The sequence below is a fragment of the Leucopleurus acutus genome (assembly GCF_964270905.1).
Source record: "Leucopleurus acutus genome assembly, chromosome: 5".
In the NCBI taxonomy this organism is placed as follows: Eukaryota; Metazoa; Chordata; class Mammalia; order Artiodactyla; family Delphinidae; genus Leucopleurus; species Leucopleurus acutus.
Genome location: NC_139147.1, coordinates 19005096 through 19024875, shown reverse-complemented (window position 1 = coordinate 19024875; position 19780 = coordinate 19005096). Strand labels below are relative to the sequence as shown.

General features: G+C 38.3%; 1 protein-coding gene across 2 annotated transcripts in view; it reads left to right on the top strand.

Moving 5' to 3' along the window:
• The window catches only part of JAM2 (junctional adhesion molecule 2), a gene marked incomplete at both ends in the record, with an annotated part of 64699 nt that overhangs the window by 32530 nt on the left and 12389 nt on the right, over positions 1 to 19780 (top strand). Inside the window, 4 exons of one of the 2 annotated variants that reach the window (XM_082840195.1) lie at positions 5297 to 5362; positions 12445 to 12552; positions 13979 to 14131; positions 17090 to 17292. In XM_082840195.1, coding sequence (XP_082696321.1) covers positions 5297 to 5362; positions 12445 to 12552; positions 13979 to 14131; positions 17090 to 17292 — 530 coding nt within the window. The remainder of the gene's footprint in view (positions 1 to 5296; positions 5363 to 12444; positions 12553 to 13978; positions 14132 to 17089; positions 17293 to 19780) is intronic. The other variant, XM_082840196.1, reaches the window with a different exon arrangement.

Genomic DNA, 19780 nt, shown 5'->3' with positions numbered 1-19780 from the left:
TTCAAGCCCTGGTCCAGGAAGATACCACATGCTGCGGAGCAACTAAGCCCTTGCACCACGACTACTGAGCCTGTGCTCTAGAGCCCGCGAGCCACAACTACTGAACCCGAGAGGCACAACTGCTGAGGCCGTGTGTCCCAACTACTGAAGCCTGCACACCTAGAGCCCATGTTCCACAACAAGAGAAGCCACCGCAATGAGAAGCCACTGCAATGAGAAGCCCGCACACTGCGACAAAGAGTAGCCCCCGCTCGCCACAACTAGAGAAAGCCCGCATGCAGCAACGAAGACCCAATGCAGCCCCCCAAAAAATAATATAAATAAATTTTAAAAAAGAAAACACATGGCTATTAATTTTTATTTTTGAAAACTTATGAAATAATTTATACCCACAGTTTTTATGACTTGCTTTTATGCACGGTATTCTCTCTAATGTACTTAAAAAATTATTTTTATTAGGGTGTAGTTGATTTACAATACTGTGTTAGTTTCAGGAGTACAGCAAAGTGAATCAGTTATACATATACGTATATACACTCATTTTTAGATTCTTTTCCCATATAGGTTATTACAGAGTATTGAGTAGAGTTCCCTGTGGCATACAGTAGGTCCTTACTAGTTAGTTATTAGTCCTTATTTATTTTTGGCTGCATTGGGTCTTCGTTGCTGGACGCGGGATTCCTCTAGTTGTGGCGAGCAGGGGCTACTCTTTGTTGTGGTGTGCGGGCTTCTTATTGTGGTGGCTTCTCTTGTGGAGCACAGGCTCTAGGCGCACAGGCTTCAGTAGTTGTGGCTCACGGGCTTAGTTGCTCCACGGCATGTGGGATCTTCCCAGACCAGGGCTCGAACCCGTGTCCCCTGCATTGGCAGGCAGATTCTTAACCACTGCGCCACCAGGGAAGTCCTCTCTAATGTATTTTTAAAACAAACAAAACCTCTGTAACATATCAGTTTTTCCTAATCATGTTTTCAATGAAAAGTGTTCACTTAAATAACACTTTTATAGTAAATTTTTAAGTTGTGATAGTGTGAATACATATTTATTCTTAGTCAAACCAAATTATTTTGGACGGGTGATAGACATATAAGAACTTTCATTCTTACAGTGGGGGGGAGAAAAGAATCACAAAGGTTTTATTTGACTAGGAATTACTTGACTTGGAGATTTAGAAGTTATGGAAGTAATCATCTCTTAATCTCATTTTATGAACTGCCATTGATTTTGGAACACATTCATAGCTATGAAAGACATTTTGTAACTAGGTTTAAAACAATTTTTGACCTTAACCAGCGGCCCTACTTGACAAGTTTTTGTTTATTTTTCTACTTAACTTAAGAAAAGTGAAGAAAGAAAATCAGTTCAAGAAACCAGCCAGCAGCCTGCCAATGCAAGGGACACAGCTCGAGCCCTGGTCTGGGAAGATCCCACATGCCACGGAGCAACTGAGTCTGTGCACCACAACTGCTGAGGCTGTGTGCCACAATTACTGAAGCCCACGCACCTAGAGTCCATGCTCCGCAACAAGAGAAGCCACCTCAGTGAGAAGCCTGCACACAGCAACGAAGAGTAGCCCCTGCTCGCCGCAACTAGAGAATGCCCGTGTGCAGCAACGAAGACCCAACACAGCCAAAAATAAATAAATCAAATAAATAAATAAATAAATTTAAAAAAAAAAGAATACGGCCAACAGATCCTATTCCTAACATCTGCTAGTGAAATACTGATACAAAACATTTTGTTTTCATAAATAGAGTTATTGGGTTCAAGTTAGAAAAATAAAACTGAATTTGAAGACTTAGGCTGGAAAACAGTAGAAATCTTATATATATTTTTTAAGATTTAGAGCTTTCTGTTTAAATAAGTTCAATGTAAGTGACTACACTTTAAAAAATATTTTTACTTAATTAAAGGCAAACCTTGAAGTAAATGGAATTAGAGGAAGCAAGACAGCTAGGAGAAGATGCTTAAAATCATTGAAGGAAATATTCAGCCTACCAAGAAATGCTATCTATTCATTAATTTAATAGTACTAAGCCCCGTTATAATTGTTTTGCCTTCATAGCTTTTGCAATTCAACCAATCCTTTCTTTTTCCTTGTCTGAGACACATTTTTTTTCTATTCAAATATATACATACAAAAGTTATGAGGGAATTAGTAAAATTCCTGAAGTTAACAGCTGTTATTTTCCATAGAACTTTAAAAGTGATTTTTGAAAATTAAAGAAATAATTCTCAAAGGAAGTTTTAGCAAGTAGAAAACTGGAACTGAGAAAAGGGAAGAGGGACTTCCCTGGTGGCACAGTGGTTAAGAGTCTGCCTGCCAATGCAAGGGACACGGGTTTGATCCCTGGTCCAGGAAGATCCCACATGCCACGGAGCAACTAAGCCCGTGCGCCACAACTATTGAGGCTGCGTGCCACAGCTACTGAAGCCTGCATGCCTAGAACCAGTGCTCTGCAACTGCAACAAGAGAAGACACCACAGTGAGAAGCCTGTGCACCGCAACAAAGAGTAGACCCCACTCGCCACAACTAGAGAAAGCCCGCACGCAGCAACAAAGACCCAACGCAGCCAAAATTAATTAATTATTAATTTTTTTAAAAAAAGGAAAAGGGAAAGATGATTCAATCTGGTCCTAAATCTTCCAGTCTCAGATTGGACTAATGTTTGCCTCAAATGAAAGAAGGCCCAAGACTCCTAAAGAAAATAAACATTCTCAGTAGGCAATGTGGTGTTTGAAAAGTTCAAAGACATGATGTGAAGGGAACAAAGATTATCTTTTCCTATTATGCCAACATTGTCCTCTCAACTGGTTTCTAGGGAATATGAATCTTCATTGTTTTGTCTAAAAAGTATACTAAAATAGTTCAAAAGTCATGAGAAATGCCAGTCATAATTGGAACTTCTCTGAGCACACTAATTTACACATTTCTAAAGGAGAAAAGAGACTCTTTCGAAGTGTACTTCGAAAGTTTCACAGAATAGTGGTTTAGAATCAGAATCACAGGAAAAACATTCAGCGATCATGTCATTTAAACGTGGGTGTAATGCACAAGGACCCATGAGACCCTAACTTTTCTACAGCTCACTTAAGAGGATTCTGGCTTGGCCAGCTTAGTCTCTTCCCTTCCTCTGCTCTCTGAAAATCCAAACCCTCCTTTTGGACTCTACAAAATAAAATTGAGGCAGGAGAGGAGAAGCTGGAAAAGAAAGGCATGAGGGGCTGGTGGGGGGAGCAGTTCAGAGGACTATGGGACATATTCTAGTATGTGACAAAAGTACATGGAAAAGGGAAAATAGAGTATTTTAAAAGATTTCTTGGACCCCTTCATGGTTTTTGAAATATGCAAGCAAAAGAGTTATTTTGAAATTACTCTTTGGTGGCTCCAATACCTCTCTAAGACTGAGCCAAGTGGGTTACTGCTTTATACAAATATATTTACAAGGGCAGTAAAAAGGATCAGTTCAGGCCTACATTCTTCACATAGATTGGCCAATTTCCTTAGTGAAGATGTTTGCAATTTAGAGATATGTAGAACCTGAATATTTAAACAATGTTGAACAGTTGAGCTAGACATTTGAGGTTTATAGTTTTCTGAGATTTTTAATTTCACAATTAGATTTGCTGTCCAGGCTTCCAAGAGAAGAGAGAAAGGAAAAAAGAAAAAATTATCCAGAATAGCACGTATTCTTCAGGAGTGATAGAATCCGGCACAATGGAAGATTCATTTACATGTCAAGGTACTTATAGATAAATGATTGAAAGATAAGATGCCATGTCATATGAAGGATTTTTCTCTCCTTCACAAAAGTGTAATAAATTATTTCATAGTTAAGAAATTCTGATCTTATAGGAACTTTCCAAATCCTTGAACTCATGGTTCCTTGCCCTCCTTAAGTCTATTCCTGGGTTGTCAAACCAGCCTAGCTGTAAGTCTAGAGCAGTGGTTCTCAACCAGGTAGGACTTCCCCATCCTACACTCAGGGGACATTTGGCAATATCTAGGAACATTTTTGGTTGTCATGACTTGGGGTAGGGGGCTAGGGATGCTACTGGCATCTGGTGGGTAGAAGCAGGTGATACTGCAAAGCATCCTACAATGCACAGGACAGCCTCCCACAACAAAGAATGATCTAGTCTCAAATGTCAATAGTGTCAACATTGAGAAAGCTTTATCTAGAGCTTTCCTCTGAGATTACCTTAGTGTCCTACTTCTCCAGTCATAGTCTCTTAGCTTCCGCCTTCCTGTTATTCTGAGCCAGTCCTTGCCTTGCTTATTACCACCAATTTCTCAGCCTATGCCATCTTCATTAGACCAGTGGGCTTTTCCACCAGGCACCTTTGTTAATCTGCAGTCCTTCCTCATAGTTCAGCTTGGGAGGCCCAATATAGAACAGTAATAAACAATGTGGGCTTTGGGTATAATTTAGGTAAGTTAAAATCCCAGATCCACCACTTACTACTAACATAACCTTGGCCAGGTTTCTTAGCCTCTCAGTGCGTCAGTTTCCCCACCTGAAAAAAATGTGAATTTCATCAGGTGGGGAAACTGATAATATCGCCACCATCAGTCATCAACATCATCATCATCATATCAGATCCCATTAGGGATTTCAGTCTTATAGATCAGTGATTTTTTCCAGGATTGGAAAATCATGGAACTGTTTAGGGGGATAACAAAGGTGTTCTGCTTGCATTTTTTATCAGACCTTTATTACACAAAGTTTCTAATCATTATATATTATGTATATACTATGTACCTATATACTATGTATATATCATGTACATACCATGTATGTACTATGTACATTTCATAGTAAATACGTTGAATGACTCATTTCTATATGATATAGGTATAGTCAGGGATAAGTTCATAAAGCAATATATGTCCTTACATAAAGCACTAAAAATAATTAGCTTTTATTTGCAGGGGGCAATACCTGTGACAGTACTAGATCGCACATTAGGCTGAATTAAGGACATAAACTCTTGTTTAACAGTTGAGCTTGTGAGAGTGTGTTGTCTGAGGGGGCAGCGGGGGGAGGGGCGCAAATAGATGCATGAGTTCTGCTTTGGGAAATGCTTAAAGGGCAAAACCACAATATAGAAAATGGAAAAAACGTACAGTTTGCCTGAGCTTTTCCTATTTTGATACTTTAAAACTTATGTGTTATGAATTGTGTGAAACTGTCACCAAACTTCAGGCTAGTTTTCTTTAATATGGCATCCCATTCAAACATGTGAAAATGGCCTTTCGCACTATTTTAATTATCCTGTCTGTTTTAATCTTTCAGATCATAAGGCCTATGGATTCTCTGCCTCAAAAGATCATCAAGTAGTCACAGCAATAGAGTATCAAGGTAGAGTACCTTACTGATTTTCACGGTCCGTATTGTTGAAATAACTCAGAGAGATGACACACGTTAGTGCCTTTCTGTTTGTCAGGAACCTCTGTCTCACTTCACGCTAACTCCCCTGCTGAAATGCTGCTCCCTGCTGTTTCCCCCTTGAGAACCCTTTCTCCACCTCCTCAGTAGAAATTTTGGACATTCCGCGAGAGACCTGATGTACAAAGAATGTCTCATTACATAAAGTGTCTGCAACAAATCAAATCTAATTTGTAAAACTGGGAGAAGGAGATCTTGCAAAGTTTCCAGTCAGCTAAATTTGGTAAATGGGAATTAACACTGCAAACCCCACTCTATGTATTTAAGAGAACGTTAATATAGCCTATTGTTGGGGTATCATTTTGCTATTTATTTTAGCCTCTTAAAATATTTATAAGGGAGGAGTTGGTATTTAACAGGTGTAAAGTTTCAGTTTTGCAAGATGAAAAAGTTCTGGAGATTGCTTGCACAACAATGTGAATGTATTTAACACTACTGAACTGTACAGTAAAAATCATTAAGAAGGTAAATTTTAAGTTATGTATATTTTATCACAATTAAATTTTTTTAAGGATCTAATAACCAAAAAGAATTATAAGCCTTTATAAATTTACTTCAAATGTTGACTATCTACTACTTCTCTGAAGGGTTTTTACCTAGAACACATTAATAATACTGGGCAACCTGAAAAATTACTGTTTCTTAAATGTGATGCTTCTTTAGACCATAAACATTTAAGAAACTGATTTCAAATGTCTGATCCCTTTTCTTTAGGCATGTCTTAGTTTCCTGCAGTTGGAGAGAGATAGGTTTGGAGTAAAGAGAAAAAGATTTAAAAAGGGGGCCTGATGTGAGAAGAATTAAATGATCTAGTATTTAACCAGTCATGCCCGGCATAGAGTAAGTTATATGTGCTTGTTAAATAATAATATGCTATAATAAGAATCAGTGAATCAGTCATTCACTTAAATAATTATTTGGGTTATTCAGGTTCTTTGAAGTCCTAATATTTTACATGATTAAGCTAATAAAACACTCTTTATCATGACATAGCTTTAAATGGGGAGAGGTGGGAAAAAGAAATTAAGGACTGGTAGTAATTTGGGACTATGGAGTACTTATAGGGAAGACAAACACGGCTGGGTGAGATGCCAAAAAGGAGACTGGAAAAGCCAATGAGTGAGCACAGTGAGAGGAAAAGATGGAGCAGGATATCCATGTGGGACAAAGGAAACAAAGTTAATTTCTCTCACTTTTTACTTTTCTGGAGGATCTTACTGTTGGGTCCAGCTGGATACTGTGGATATTCATCCCTGCCCCCCCAGGCCCTACGCCATGATATCTGAATTAGGATGCCAAGAGTATATTCTTTAGTCTTACATTACTTTAAAAAAATGTATTAAGGCGAAATTCACATAACATAAAATTCACGATGTTAAAGTGAACAATTAAGTGTCATTTATTATATCCACAATGTTGTGTGACCACCACCTCTATCTAGTTTCAAAGCATTTCCAACACTCTAAACTAAAACCCTGTACCATTTTTATATCACTTTAAAATGTGTGTTTTATTTTTAAAATAAATTCTTCTACAGATAGGAAATAGAAAATCCTTCCATGTTTATTGCAATCAAATGTTAGTCTTATTTACTCCCAAGTAAGTATTTTCTATTTTTTTAATCTCGCCTCTGCTCCTTTTAATTAAAAATTACATTTTGATTCTATTTTATATGTGCTCCAATCATTCCAACTTGGCTTTCCATAAAGCAAAAATAAATTTCTATCTATCTTCTTCAACATTTCACTTTTAGGATATTTTATGCAGTAACTTAATTTTACTTAAAGTCTAAAATATTTTTTTGTTTTTACTTTTTTAAATTGAAGTATAGTTGATTTACAATGTTGTGTTAATTTCTGCTGCACAGCAAAGTGACTCGGTTGGTTATGCATATGTACATTATACATTCTTTTTTATATTCTTTTCCATTACAGTTTATCCCAGGACATTGAATACAGTTCCCTGTGCTATACCTTGTTGTAGGACCTTGTTGTCCATCCATTCTATATGTAATAATTTGTATCTACTAACCCTAATCTCGCAGTCTATCCTCCCCCACCTTCCCTCCCCCTTGGCAACCACAAGTCTGTTCTCTATGTCTGTGAGTCTGTTTCCGTTTTTTAGATAGGTTCATTTGTGTCATATTTTAGATTTCACATATAAGTGATATCATATGGTATTTGTCTTTCTCTTTCTGACTTACTTCACTTAGTATGATAATCTCTAGCGGCATCCATGTTGCTGCAAATGGCTTTTTCTTTTTTTTAATTTATTTATTTTATTTTTGGCTGTGTCGGGTCTTTGTTGCTGCGTGCAGGCTTTTCTCTGGTTGCAGCGAGCGGGGGCTACTCTTCGTTGCAGTGTGCGGGCTTCTCATTGCAGTGGCTTCTCTTGTTTCAGAGCACGTGGGCTTCAGTAGTTGTGGCACTTGGGTTCAGTAGTTGTGGCTCACGGGCTCCAGAGTGCAGGCTCAGTAGTTGTGGCACATAGGCTTAGTTGCTCTGCAGCATGTGGCATCTTCCCAGACCAGGACTTGAACCCATGTCCCCTGCATTGGCGGGCAGATTCTTAACCAATGCGCTACCAGGGAAGCCCCCTGTAAATGGCTTTTTTTTTTTTTCATGGCTGAGTAGTTAGTATTCCACTGTATATATGTACCACCTCTTCTTTATCCATTCATCTGTCGATGAACATTTAGGTTGTTTCCATGTCTTGGCTATTGTGAATAGTGCTGCTATGAGCATAGGGGTGCATGTATCTTTTTAAATTATAGTTTTGTCGGGATATATGCCCAGGAATGGGATCGCTGGATCATATGGTAATTCTATTTTTAGTTTTCTGAGGGACCTCCATACTGCTTTCTGTAATGGCTGCACGAGCTTACATTCCCACCAGCAGTGCAAGAGGGTTCCCTTTTCTCCACACCCTCTCCAGCATTTGTTATTTGTAGACATTTTAATGATGGTCATTCTGACAAGTGTGAGGTGATACCTCATTGTAGTTCTGATTTGCATTTCTCTAATGATTAACAATATTGAGCATCTTTCATGTGCCTCTTGGCCATCTGTATGTCTTCTTTGGAGAAGTGTGTATTTAGGTCTTCTACCTATTTTTTGATTGGGTTGTTTGTTTTTTTGTTGTTGAGTTGTACTAAAATATTTCATGATTTGTGTATATGTGTGTTCCCCCCAATTCATTCAGTTTTTTGTCTCTTGTCTCTATGATTTCAAACAATTATGAATTAATTAATTCCTTCTTTTCAGTACTGCTTTTCTGTATCACCTCCCATAGTGATGCCAAAAGCAGAGAGTAAAGCGAGTGCTGCTCTGCCAGGCTTGTAAGTTACATGAGCAGCCTTATGCAGAGAGCACAACCCTGAGAGAAATAAATCAGAATTTAATAACATGCTTTTCTCCACAGAAGTAATAATTTATGGTAATTCTCCAGAACTACTTTGGTAGTATACATTCTCTTCTTGCATTATGTAAGATTTTGATGATTTTTAACTTGAGCACAGAGAATGAAATCAAACAAGAGTCAACAATACAGAATCTTAGAAAAATTAAAATTCACAGTGATTCTAGCTGTGTGATTCCTTAAAGTGATTATTTTGCTACATGTTGAACAAATGCTTTTTCCAAACAAATAATTATCTTTTCTCAATCCAAACTGGAATAGATATTTTTGGCAATGTAATAATCATCTTAATAGAAAAACTTGGCGCATTTTTTCTGTTCTAATATGCCTTGCTTTGAGAAAGTATGATTTATGTCTATATTATTTTCTTTACTGTCTCAAACACAGGAAACACTTTAGCTCAAATCTGAGTAATTTGGGGGTAGATTTATGATGGTATTAAGTATGGATTTCTACCATGCCAAGGCAAGCTTACAACTACAAGTAAGAGAAGTGCCTCATGGGTAAAAGTAATAATAACCATTTATGGAACATGGACTATATACAGAGTACCATGTGCACCCAAGTATGTAAATATATTATCTCACTTAATCTTTGCCACAACTTTGCAAGATGAGTAATGTTGTTCTTGTCATTTTACAGATGTGAACAAAATCACATCTTTTTTTAAAAAAGTTAAATAATTTGCTCAATATCACACATCTGGTTTATGGCAGAGGTCTAACTCAAAGCCTGTGCCTTAAACTACTATATTATGGCATAATAATGCCGAGGGCTAGACACAGAAAATTATGCTGCCATGAATGTTGAATTTGGGCTGAAAAGAGAGAGGAGAGTCCATGGTAGTTAGCTTCTCAGTTCACTTGGTTCTTTATCCTCAGATGTTGGCCCCATGATTCAGTAGATTTACTGTTTCTCACAGTTTTTGAGGTCAAGGTGTTCCCCTGCTTGGAACACTCCCAAAGAACCACAAGGCGAAATTCAGATTCCAGGAAATTCAAAAATTCAAATTCCCTCTTTTAAGTCTTTGGTTAATTATCACCTTCTAAATGAGGTGAACTCTGACTACTCTATTTTTTTAAAACTGCACCCCCATTCCCCAGATTCCCAAACTTCCTGTACTCTGATCTACTCTTATTTTCATAGCACTCATGACCTCTTAACGTACTATATAATTCACTTCGTGATGTTTCTTGTGTGTCTGACTCCCTGCAAATTGTAAGATCCCAAAGGGGAGGGATCTTTGTTTTGCTCACTGCTATAGCTCAAGAACAATGCCAGACACACAGTAAATACTCAATATATTTTGGACAAATTGCATAGACCATTTCTCCACATTTTATATGGTCAATGAGATTGAGGCTGGAGTGGAGTCACTTCACTTAAGAAAACCATTGGTTACATTTTTAACATAATTTCTGCAGAGGTTTTCCATAGAGTAATGAGTATAGAAATCAGGAAGAATTCACCAAACGGAGTGTGTGTGTGTGTGTGTGTGTGTGTGTGTGTGTGTGTGTGTGTATCCAGTTAAATATGTGAAACAATATGATGATTTGAGTGTAAATTTATTCCTAAGACCTAGGAGTGTGAGCTAAAAATGAGTGTGGGTGTGTGTTTAATTGCTGGAAACTCAACAAAATACGGGAAGGAAACCTATCTAGAGCTCAAGACTCCGGAAGGCCACCACCCATTCTCCTTAATCAACAGAACAGAGCCATGTTTCCTCAGACAAGTCCCTCGGCACACATTTGTCTGTGTAGCATAATTGTAAACATGCCTGTAAAATGATGTCTGTTTGTAACATAAAACCTTTTAAAACTAGGCATCCAAAAAAAAAAAAAAACCTAGGTATCCTTAAAAACAAATTTTGGATTATTTTTCCTTGTCTTTCTTTTCTCTATCCTACTTTCTATCTTCCATTACCTGTTATTCTATTTCTATATTTTTAGCAATGTGTGTGAAACTAAAAAAAAATTAGAAACAACATTTTAACAGAAAAATCATAATTCTGTCACACAGAAATCATCACTGGGTTAATATTTTCATACATATTCATACAGGCTTTTTGTCCATATCTATGTATATACTTTTAATAAAACCTGGGATAAATATTATAAGTATTGCTTTCTAATCTACCATGTCATGTAATATCCTGAATTATTTTTTTTAACGGCATTAAGTCTGCTTAACGTCAAAATCAGAGGTATGAGAAGGATTTTAACATAGTTTCTCTTCTAGTCAAAGATACTGTGTTTTTTAGGTCAAACTGTATGCATTGTGGAGGAAAAAATGTTTCAGAAATATGAAGTTGAGGGAACTCTGCCCAGTACTCTGTAATAACCTATATGGGAAAAGAATCTGAAAAATAATGGATATATGTATACCTGAATCACTTTACAGTACACCTGAAACTAACACAACATTGTAAATCAACTACATTCCAATATAAAATAAAAACTTAAAAAAAATATGAAGTTGACACTCCAGAGAGCTGGCTGAAACATACTTTAAAAATAGTTAGAACTAGGGCTTCCCTGGTGGCGCAGTGGTTGAGAGTCCGCCTGCCGATGCAGCTGGGCCCATGAGCCATGGCCGCTGAGCCTGCGCATCCAGAGCCTGTGCTCCGCAACGGGAGAGGCCACAACAGAGAGAGGCCCGCGTACCGCAAAAAAAAAAAAAAAAATAGTTAGAACTAGAGATTTCCATTTGGCAACTTGAAGTAGTTGGCAGGCAAGCCCTGGGTTTTTCTTCCGTCCGTCATCTTGTTTGGACAGTTAAAGGAGGGGGCTCCTTGGGTAGTTCCAGGAATTCTTTAATGACATAAGTGCAGTAAATTGCCCGTGGTAAAGTAACCTTAGTGAGCTACATTGAGGCGGTTAAACCTGTTACCAAGATGAAATCTTTGAATAATTTTTCTGGATTGAGGTGAGGGGTGGGAGTCAATGATTTATTAGGAGACCATATTGGGTGTGTATTAATGTATTTTCAGAGAAGGTTATCAAAAAAGGGATCTGAGTGAGGATGTAGCGTGTTGAGGGACCATTTGGGGTTCCATAGCATGGCCTGGGCTGGGCTAAGTGCCTTTCTTAGGCAGTAGGTGTGAAGCATCCACTATTTACCTCCATCCTGGCACTCATCACCTTGGACTGAAATTACACTGTCTTATTTGTCTCTTCTACCAGACGGTAAACTCCTTGAAGACTGAGATGGGGAAGAAAAAGATAAATAATTAATCATAACTGCCATTTTTAAAGACTTACTATGTCCAGGCATGTGTGCTTTGCATATGTTATTGTATATGAAGACTCAACAACTCTATGAGATACTATCTTATTTTACAGATGATAACTGAAGCTCAAGAACTAGGGAAAGTAGCATAGTGTCACAAAATTATTTTGTGAAATAATCATAATGCTTTCAATTCATCTTTGAATTAAGCCAACCTGTTGAGGAAATTTATGAATAAATAAATGAATGAATGGATAAAATAATAATTTAAGGATGTTAAAAATTTATTAAGTAAAATATTATTTCAGAGGGACAATTTTTTTAAAAAGTATTTTTATTTATGTTCCTAGAGGTTATTTTAGCCTGTAAATACCCAAAGAAGACCATTTCCTCCAGATTGGAGTGGAAGAAACTGGGGCGCAGTGTCTCCTTTGTCTACTATCAACAGGCTCTTCAAGGTAAGATGCTGGGACTCTATAAGGTGAGAGCAAGAGAGCACCAAATACCCCAGGTCCTTTAATTAACCAATGAGGGCAGGACATGGCTGATGACTGAGAATGTGTTTCTGTAAGTGTGAGATGAAACCAATAGAGACTGAGACCCAAAACACAACAACCACAAAAACAGAGGACAGGGAACAGAAGAAGTTCACCTCCATGCATGAACTCCATGGAGGCTCTGGACCCCTCATTTCTCACCTCACTTCTAGAGGATGTAAGATGCAATTGTTCTTGCTGGCCCAGTAGATTAAACTCTTGCAGGAAAGGAAGAAAAGATGGTGTGGGGTTGGGATGGAGGGTCACTGCTCAATTGTAGTAACTTTACCCTATTTCCATATCACCATTGAGAAAGCAAGGCCATCACTGAGAAGTTTAGGGAGTTAAGACTTAGGGGAAGGTAAATACAGCTACCCTTATCCAGTGCTTTCTTTTTTACATTTTTTATTGTTATACATTTCTTTATACTCCCTATCCTTCTTGTTGAATATATAGTGAGCTTTTAATTTAAAGTATTGGTAATGATAGATAAAATGCAATGGTGTCTGTGATTTAGTTCAAAATAATCCAGTGGTTAAAGGTGCAGATGTAGTAAGACAGGCGTAGCATTGATTAAAATTACAGTTGGGTGATGGTTTGTTGAGGTTCATTTTACTATACTCTCTAATTTTGTGCATGCTTGAAATTTTCCATTATAATTATTTAAAAAGTTGGAAATATATCTTAAGTATAATAAACAGGTTATTATTTTAAAATATGTTTTACTTTAATTTTAAAGAATTAAACAAGTGAGCAGATGTTTAAAGTTCATAGAAAATTTAAATATCCCTGTGGTTCTTACCTGTTAAGATAGGATTATGGGCAGCAGAGGCCTAATAGCACAGCTATCTTTACTTGAATTTTCTGTAATGCTAATCTAATGTGATACAAAACACTATTTTAATTCCACACAAATTACTATCAAAAACTAATCCAAAGAATGTTTTTAAAGACTCCCTCACCTTCTTTTTTGTGGCAGTATCATGCAAGCCACCACACATAAAGTTACTGTTCCAGCTAGTTAAACTAGGCTCTCCAGTATCTTTTGAAGATGTGAATCTATTTATTCTAGCATACTAGAAAGGGGACGAGGCAGGAATGAGGGTTGAATTCTTTCAAATAAAATATGGGAATACGGAACTGAGTGTTCTTTTGTGAACAGTATGACGTTCTAAAAAAGAAATAGAAGTTTGAAAGAGCAGCACTCATATACAATTTTAAAATTTTTAAATTGAGTTTATTAATAGGAAAATAAATGCAGTGGTTACTGAATGAAGTGACTAGAGAAAGGTAGTATATAGAAAATTATTATATCATTATTAACATCATTGTCCTCTTTTTCTAAAAGGAGATTTTAAAGATCGAGCTGAGATGATAGATTTCAGCATACGGATCAAAAATGTTACGAGAAATGATGCCGGGAAATATCGTTGTGAAGTTAGTGCCCCATCTGAACAAGGTCAAAACCTGGAAGAGGATACACTCACTCTAGAAGTATTAGGTGATGTGCTTGTATCTGTGTGATTACTGTTCCCACCCTCATCCCCATCATCCAACCCTGGAGCAATGAGGCAACTCAGGGCCCCAGCGAGTGAAGTTATAAAGGTGGACCACCAGCACCGCTGTTCCTGCAAAATCTTGGCTATTACTCCTTTTCACCTCGTTGGCTGCTTAAATGTTAATGTTACTAACTTATTATGACAAAGTCTCTTTTCAATTAAGATTCAAGTAAACCTTAATGGTCCTCCACTGTACATAGAAGCATTTTCCCCAAGAGTTTATTTTTTAACATCTTTATTGGAGTATAATTGCTTTACAATGGTGTGTTAGTTTCTGCTTTATCAAGAGTTTATTTTTCAATCATTTTCAGCATAGGTAGTAATTCTCTTACCATATAAGATAGTCTCTGGGCTTCCCTGGTGCCGCAGTGGTTGAGAGTCCGCCTGCCGATGCAGGGGAAACGGGTTCGTGCCCCGGTCCGGGAAGATCCCACATGCCGCGGAGCGGCTGGGCCCGTGAGCCATGGCCGCTGAGCCTGCGTGTCCGGAGCCTGTGCTCCGCAACGGGAGAGGCCACAGCGGTGAGAGGCCCGCATACTGCAAAAAAAAAAAAAGTCTCAAATGAGATGATAGAAAAGCAATAAGACAAAAAAAGTATTGGAATTAGCAGATGCAAGCTACTATATATATAGAATGAATAAACAACAAAGTCCTACTGTATAGCACAGGGAGCTATATTCAATATCCTGTGATAAAACCATAATGGAAAAGAATATGAAAACCAATGTATATATATGTATAACTGAATCACTTTGCTGTACAGCAGAAATTAACACAACATTATAAATCAACTATACTTCAATAAAATATTTTTTTTTAATGTAGGCTGGGGAAGTATAGAAGTTATTTTGGTAAAGAAAGGAAATTAGCATTTATTATGCAGGTAGTATGCATTAGGCTCTTTCACATGTGTAATTTTACTTAATCTTCACTGACAACCTGATTTTTACAGATGAGGAGATAGATGCTAAGTGATTTTCCTAAGGCTGCAGAGCTAGTAAGTATCTGGGCCAGGATTTGGATCCAGATGGGGTTAACTTCAAAGCCAATATATTTAGTTACTCTAAGACTCACTGATAGATAGTAACTGCCCATGATGACAACTGGTGGAGGAAATGATCAGTTCTTCTCCATAGATGTTACTATAAACTACTAAGCAAAGAGAATAAAACGACTCCTCTTCCTTTTTCTACATAGTCCAGGCTCTTTCTAAAATTCTAATGATGTACTTACTGTTATAGAAGAAGTTTCATTCAGAAAACCTTGCAGGAGATTCAGCTGGTGTATTAGTCTTCTGCTACATACCAAATGATCACAAACTTAGCAGCTTAAAACAACCACCCATTTATTAGCTCACAGTTCTGTAGATCAGAAGCTCAGCAAAATGTGGCTGGGTTCTCTGCCCAGGATATCACAAGGCTGAGATCGAGGAGTCAGCTGGGCTCAATTATTGACTGGAGGCTCTGGAAGCAAATCTGCCGTCAAGCTTATTTATTCTTGTTGGCAGATTTCAGTTCCTTACGGTTGTAGAACTGAGGTCCCCTTTCCATGCTGGCTATCAGCTGGAGGCCACGCTCAGTTCCCAGAGCCACCACATTCCTTGCCATGGGGCCTCTCTATCTACAACCCAACAAAGGCATGTTGAATCCTTCTTGTGTTTTGAATCTCTGAATTTCCCTTCTGTGACCAGCCAGAGAAAACTACTCTTAAAGAGGTCATGTGGGGACTTCCCTGGTGGTCCAGTGGGTAAGACTCGACGCTTCCAATGCAGGGGGCATGGGTTTGATCCCTGGTCGGTGAACTAGATTCCGCATGCATGCCCGCAACTAAGAAGTCCGCAGGCCACAACGAAGATCCTGCATGCCACAAGACCCGGTGCAGCCTAAATAAATAAATAAATAAAATATTTTTTAAAAAAAGAGGTCATGTCATTAGGGCAGACCCATCTAAATAATCTCCCCTACCTTAAAGACAAGAGATTTGGGACCTTAATTACATCTCTAAAATCCCTTCAGAGTAGTACCTATATTTGTGTTTGACTGAATAACTGAGAGAACGTGTACATACACCAGGGCCGGGGAATTGGGGGGACTGTGTTAGAACTCTGCCTACACAGACAGTTCTGGGTTTTCCTGGATTTAAGTAAAGTCTGGTTTACTTTACAAATCCCTGGGACCAGAATAACCTTAATTCAGGTATTCTCTGTCTTGGCCTGAATGGGATTTTAGTTTGAGCACTGATCCTGAAAATATACTCAGGTTTGACTTTGTTGGAATATAGTTGATAATAATACATTAAAATCATTGATGAGGGGAGAAGTAGAGATTGTTTATCTAGAAAAGAATAGCTGTTGTAGTAGCTAATGTAGTGTTTGCAAGTGTAACAGGCAAGCCCTGAACTCTCAGTGAGTGGCTTACATGATAGAAGCTTCTTTCTTATGTAAGTAAAGTCTAAATAATTGGAGACAGAGATAGCAGTGGTGGAACTATATTGCCCTACTTAATGAAATCAGTAGGGACCCAAGCTAATGTAAGCATGACATCTTTGATACATAGCTTTCTGAGGTCACCATGGGTATTGACACCTCCTTGCTAGTGGGAGGGGTAGGGGGAGGGAATGGATGGAGAATCATACAGGAAGCTTTTATGGATCAGGCATGGGAATAGCTTATATGACTTTTCCCCAGATTCCATTGGTCAGAACTCATGCATGTGATCCCATCCGGCTACAAGGGGGCTGACAAATGTGGTCTAGCTGTGTGCCTGTGAGGAAAGGAAGTGGGTCTCTTGAACAAGTAGCCAGTCTCTGTCACAGGTGTCCAATAAATCCATCTTTAGCTGGCTGTTAAAATCCTCATTTAGCTTGTAAATAACCAATGCCATTTGACTTCCATCCTCCAGTGGCTCCGGCAGTTCCATCATGTGAAGTACCCAGTTCTACACTGCGTGGAACTGTGGTGGAGTTGCGATGTCAGGACAAAGAAGGCAACCCGGCTCCTGAATACACGTGGTTTAAGGATGGCATCCGTTTGCTAGAGAATCCAAAACTTGGCTCCCCAAGTGCCAACAGCTCATACACAATGAATACAAAATCTGGAACTCTGGTAAGGTCATTTCAAGCATTGGCCTAATAACTGTCTTGCATTTGGAAAAAAAAATATTAGAACTAAAATAATGGAGAGTAGAGGACTGATACCATTGCTCGTTAAGTAGAGAGAGGAAAGGATAGCAGGAAAGATGGCGGCACTCATACAGAGAAGTGATGGAAAAGGCTGCCACAGGAGAGGAGAAGACAAAACAGAGAACTAGGGAGTTGGACACAAAAAGGTCTGCACCAGGGGCCTGACGCAGGCCAAGATGGAGTCATGATGATGGATCAGGCCTGGAAAGGTACTAGGTGCAGTCTCGTATTTATAATACCAGGGAAATGCATGAAAACTCCCTTGGAAAGGGGACCCTCCTACACTGTTGTTGGGAATGTAAACTGATGCAGCCACTATGGAAAACAGTATGGAGGTTCCTTAAAAAACTAAAAATAGAACTACCATATGATCCTGCAGTTCCACTCCTGGGCATATATCCAGAGAAAACTAATTTGAAAAGATACATGCACCTCAGTGTTCATAGCAGCACTGTTTACAATAACCAAGACATAGAAGCAACCAAAATGTCCATTGTCAGATGAAAGGATAAAAAAGATGTGCTGTATATATATATATACACATACATACATACACACATATATATACACACACACATATATATCACATATATTTCATTCTTTTATATTTATATATAAAAGAATGAAATAATGCCATTTGCAGCAACATGGATGGACCTAGAGATCATCATAATAAGTGAAGTACGTCAGACAGAGAAAGACAAATATCATATGACATCACTTATCTGTGGAATCTAAAATGTGATACAGGGCTTCCCTGGTGGCGCAGTGGGTAAGAATCCGCTTGCCAGTGCAGGAGACATGGGTTCAAGCCCTGGTCCAGGAAGATGCCACATGCTGCAGAGCAACTAAGCCCATGCACCGCAACTACTGAGCCTGTACTCTAGAGCCCGCAAGCCACAACTACTGAAGCCCACGTGCCGCAACTACTGAAGCCTGCATGCCTAGAGCCAGTGCCTCACAGCAAGGGAAGCCACCACAATGAGAAGCCCGTGCACCGCAACGAAGAGTAGCCCCCGCTCACTGCAACTAGAGAAAGCCTGCGCGCAGCAATGAAGACCCAACGCAGCCAAAAATTAATAAATAAATAAATATTTTTAAAAAAAGGTAAACAAGAAGGTCCTACTGTATAGTGCAGGGAACTATATTCCATATCTTGTAATCAACCATAGGTTGATTCTGAAAAAGAATAGAGATATACATGTATGTATAACAACACCAGAAACAAACACAACGTTGTAAATCAACTATACTTTAATAAAAAAAAATTTTTTAATAGAAAACTCTCTTGGGAATGCCCTGACCTCAGTACCGGCCATGTGAGAATAGTGACTCTTGCCAACCTATGATAGAATGTCTGTGTCATTAAACTCTTCCATGACTAGCTCGTCAACAATTGACTTTGTGACTTGAGTATCTATTACTTTAGATTTAGTCCAGATTGTCTGATCGATTGAAAAGCCTTTCTAAGGAATCCTGTTGGAAATCTGTAAATAAGATCTTTAAAGTTAATGACATTTACAAATAAAAGTATTTTTACTGTTTTTGACGCTGACTTTTTAGGGTAGAGGTGGGAGTAAAAAAAAGACAATTAAATTTGAAGCTTTTTTTTTTGGATTCAAAGTAATATGTCAGTTTAAACATGCTGCATTTCCAGCAAGGCAGAATCACTATCACAACCACTATCAAAAGACTCTTAAAGGCATGGTAATAAAAATTTTAATAAATTTTTAGAGGAGGTATAATATTTCCTTTCATCCCTTCAATCTACAAGTGCATGATAACATTTAAAAACTAGATCCTCTGGTAAGTAATAAAGCATATTGATAAAGTGACTGAAAGATAAACATATCGGTGGATTGATGTGGCTACTCCCTAAGGAAGGGATGCTCTGGCCCTTTCAGCATCAGCAGGCTCAGTCAGCAGGTCCAAGTGATTTTACACTGAGAAATTGGGTAGAAAACCTGCGGTCACACTTGGCTATATTTACTTTTCAAATTTGTGTTTTCTCAGAGCAGGTGATGAAAAGCCCCAAGCCAAGTCTGAAAAGATATAGATTCACTTTCCTCAGCTCAACCCTTGAAATATCTGTGATGTCAAAGGGGTGCACCAGGGCAGAACCAGCATGGGTTATTTTCTGAAAAATGAGCAAAACAAAGACTCCAGTGTATGGAAGACAACGGCTTCCTTTTAATCACCAGTTATAATATCCTGGAAGATCATTTTCGGTTTTAGTCTAACTTTTGTTTATACATAACCTTGGCTTTGAGTTCATGGTGAATATCTTTAAAGGAGTCTGGCTCTTGGGACTGACGATTCCATAAAGTGAGAATACACAAGGGAATGCTTTCTATTGCACCATGTTGAAGGATACAGAAAGAAGAGGTATATGGGTAGTGGGTAGGGAAAAG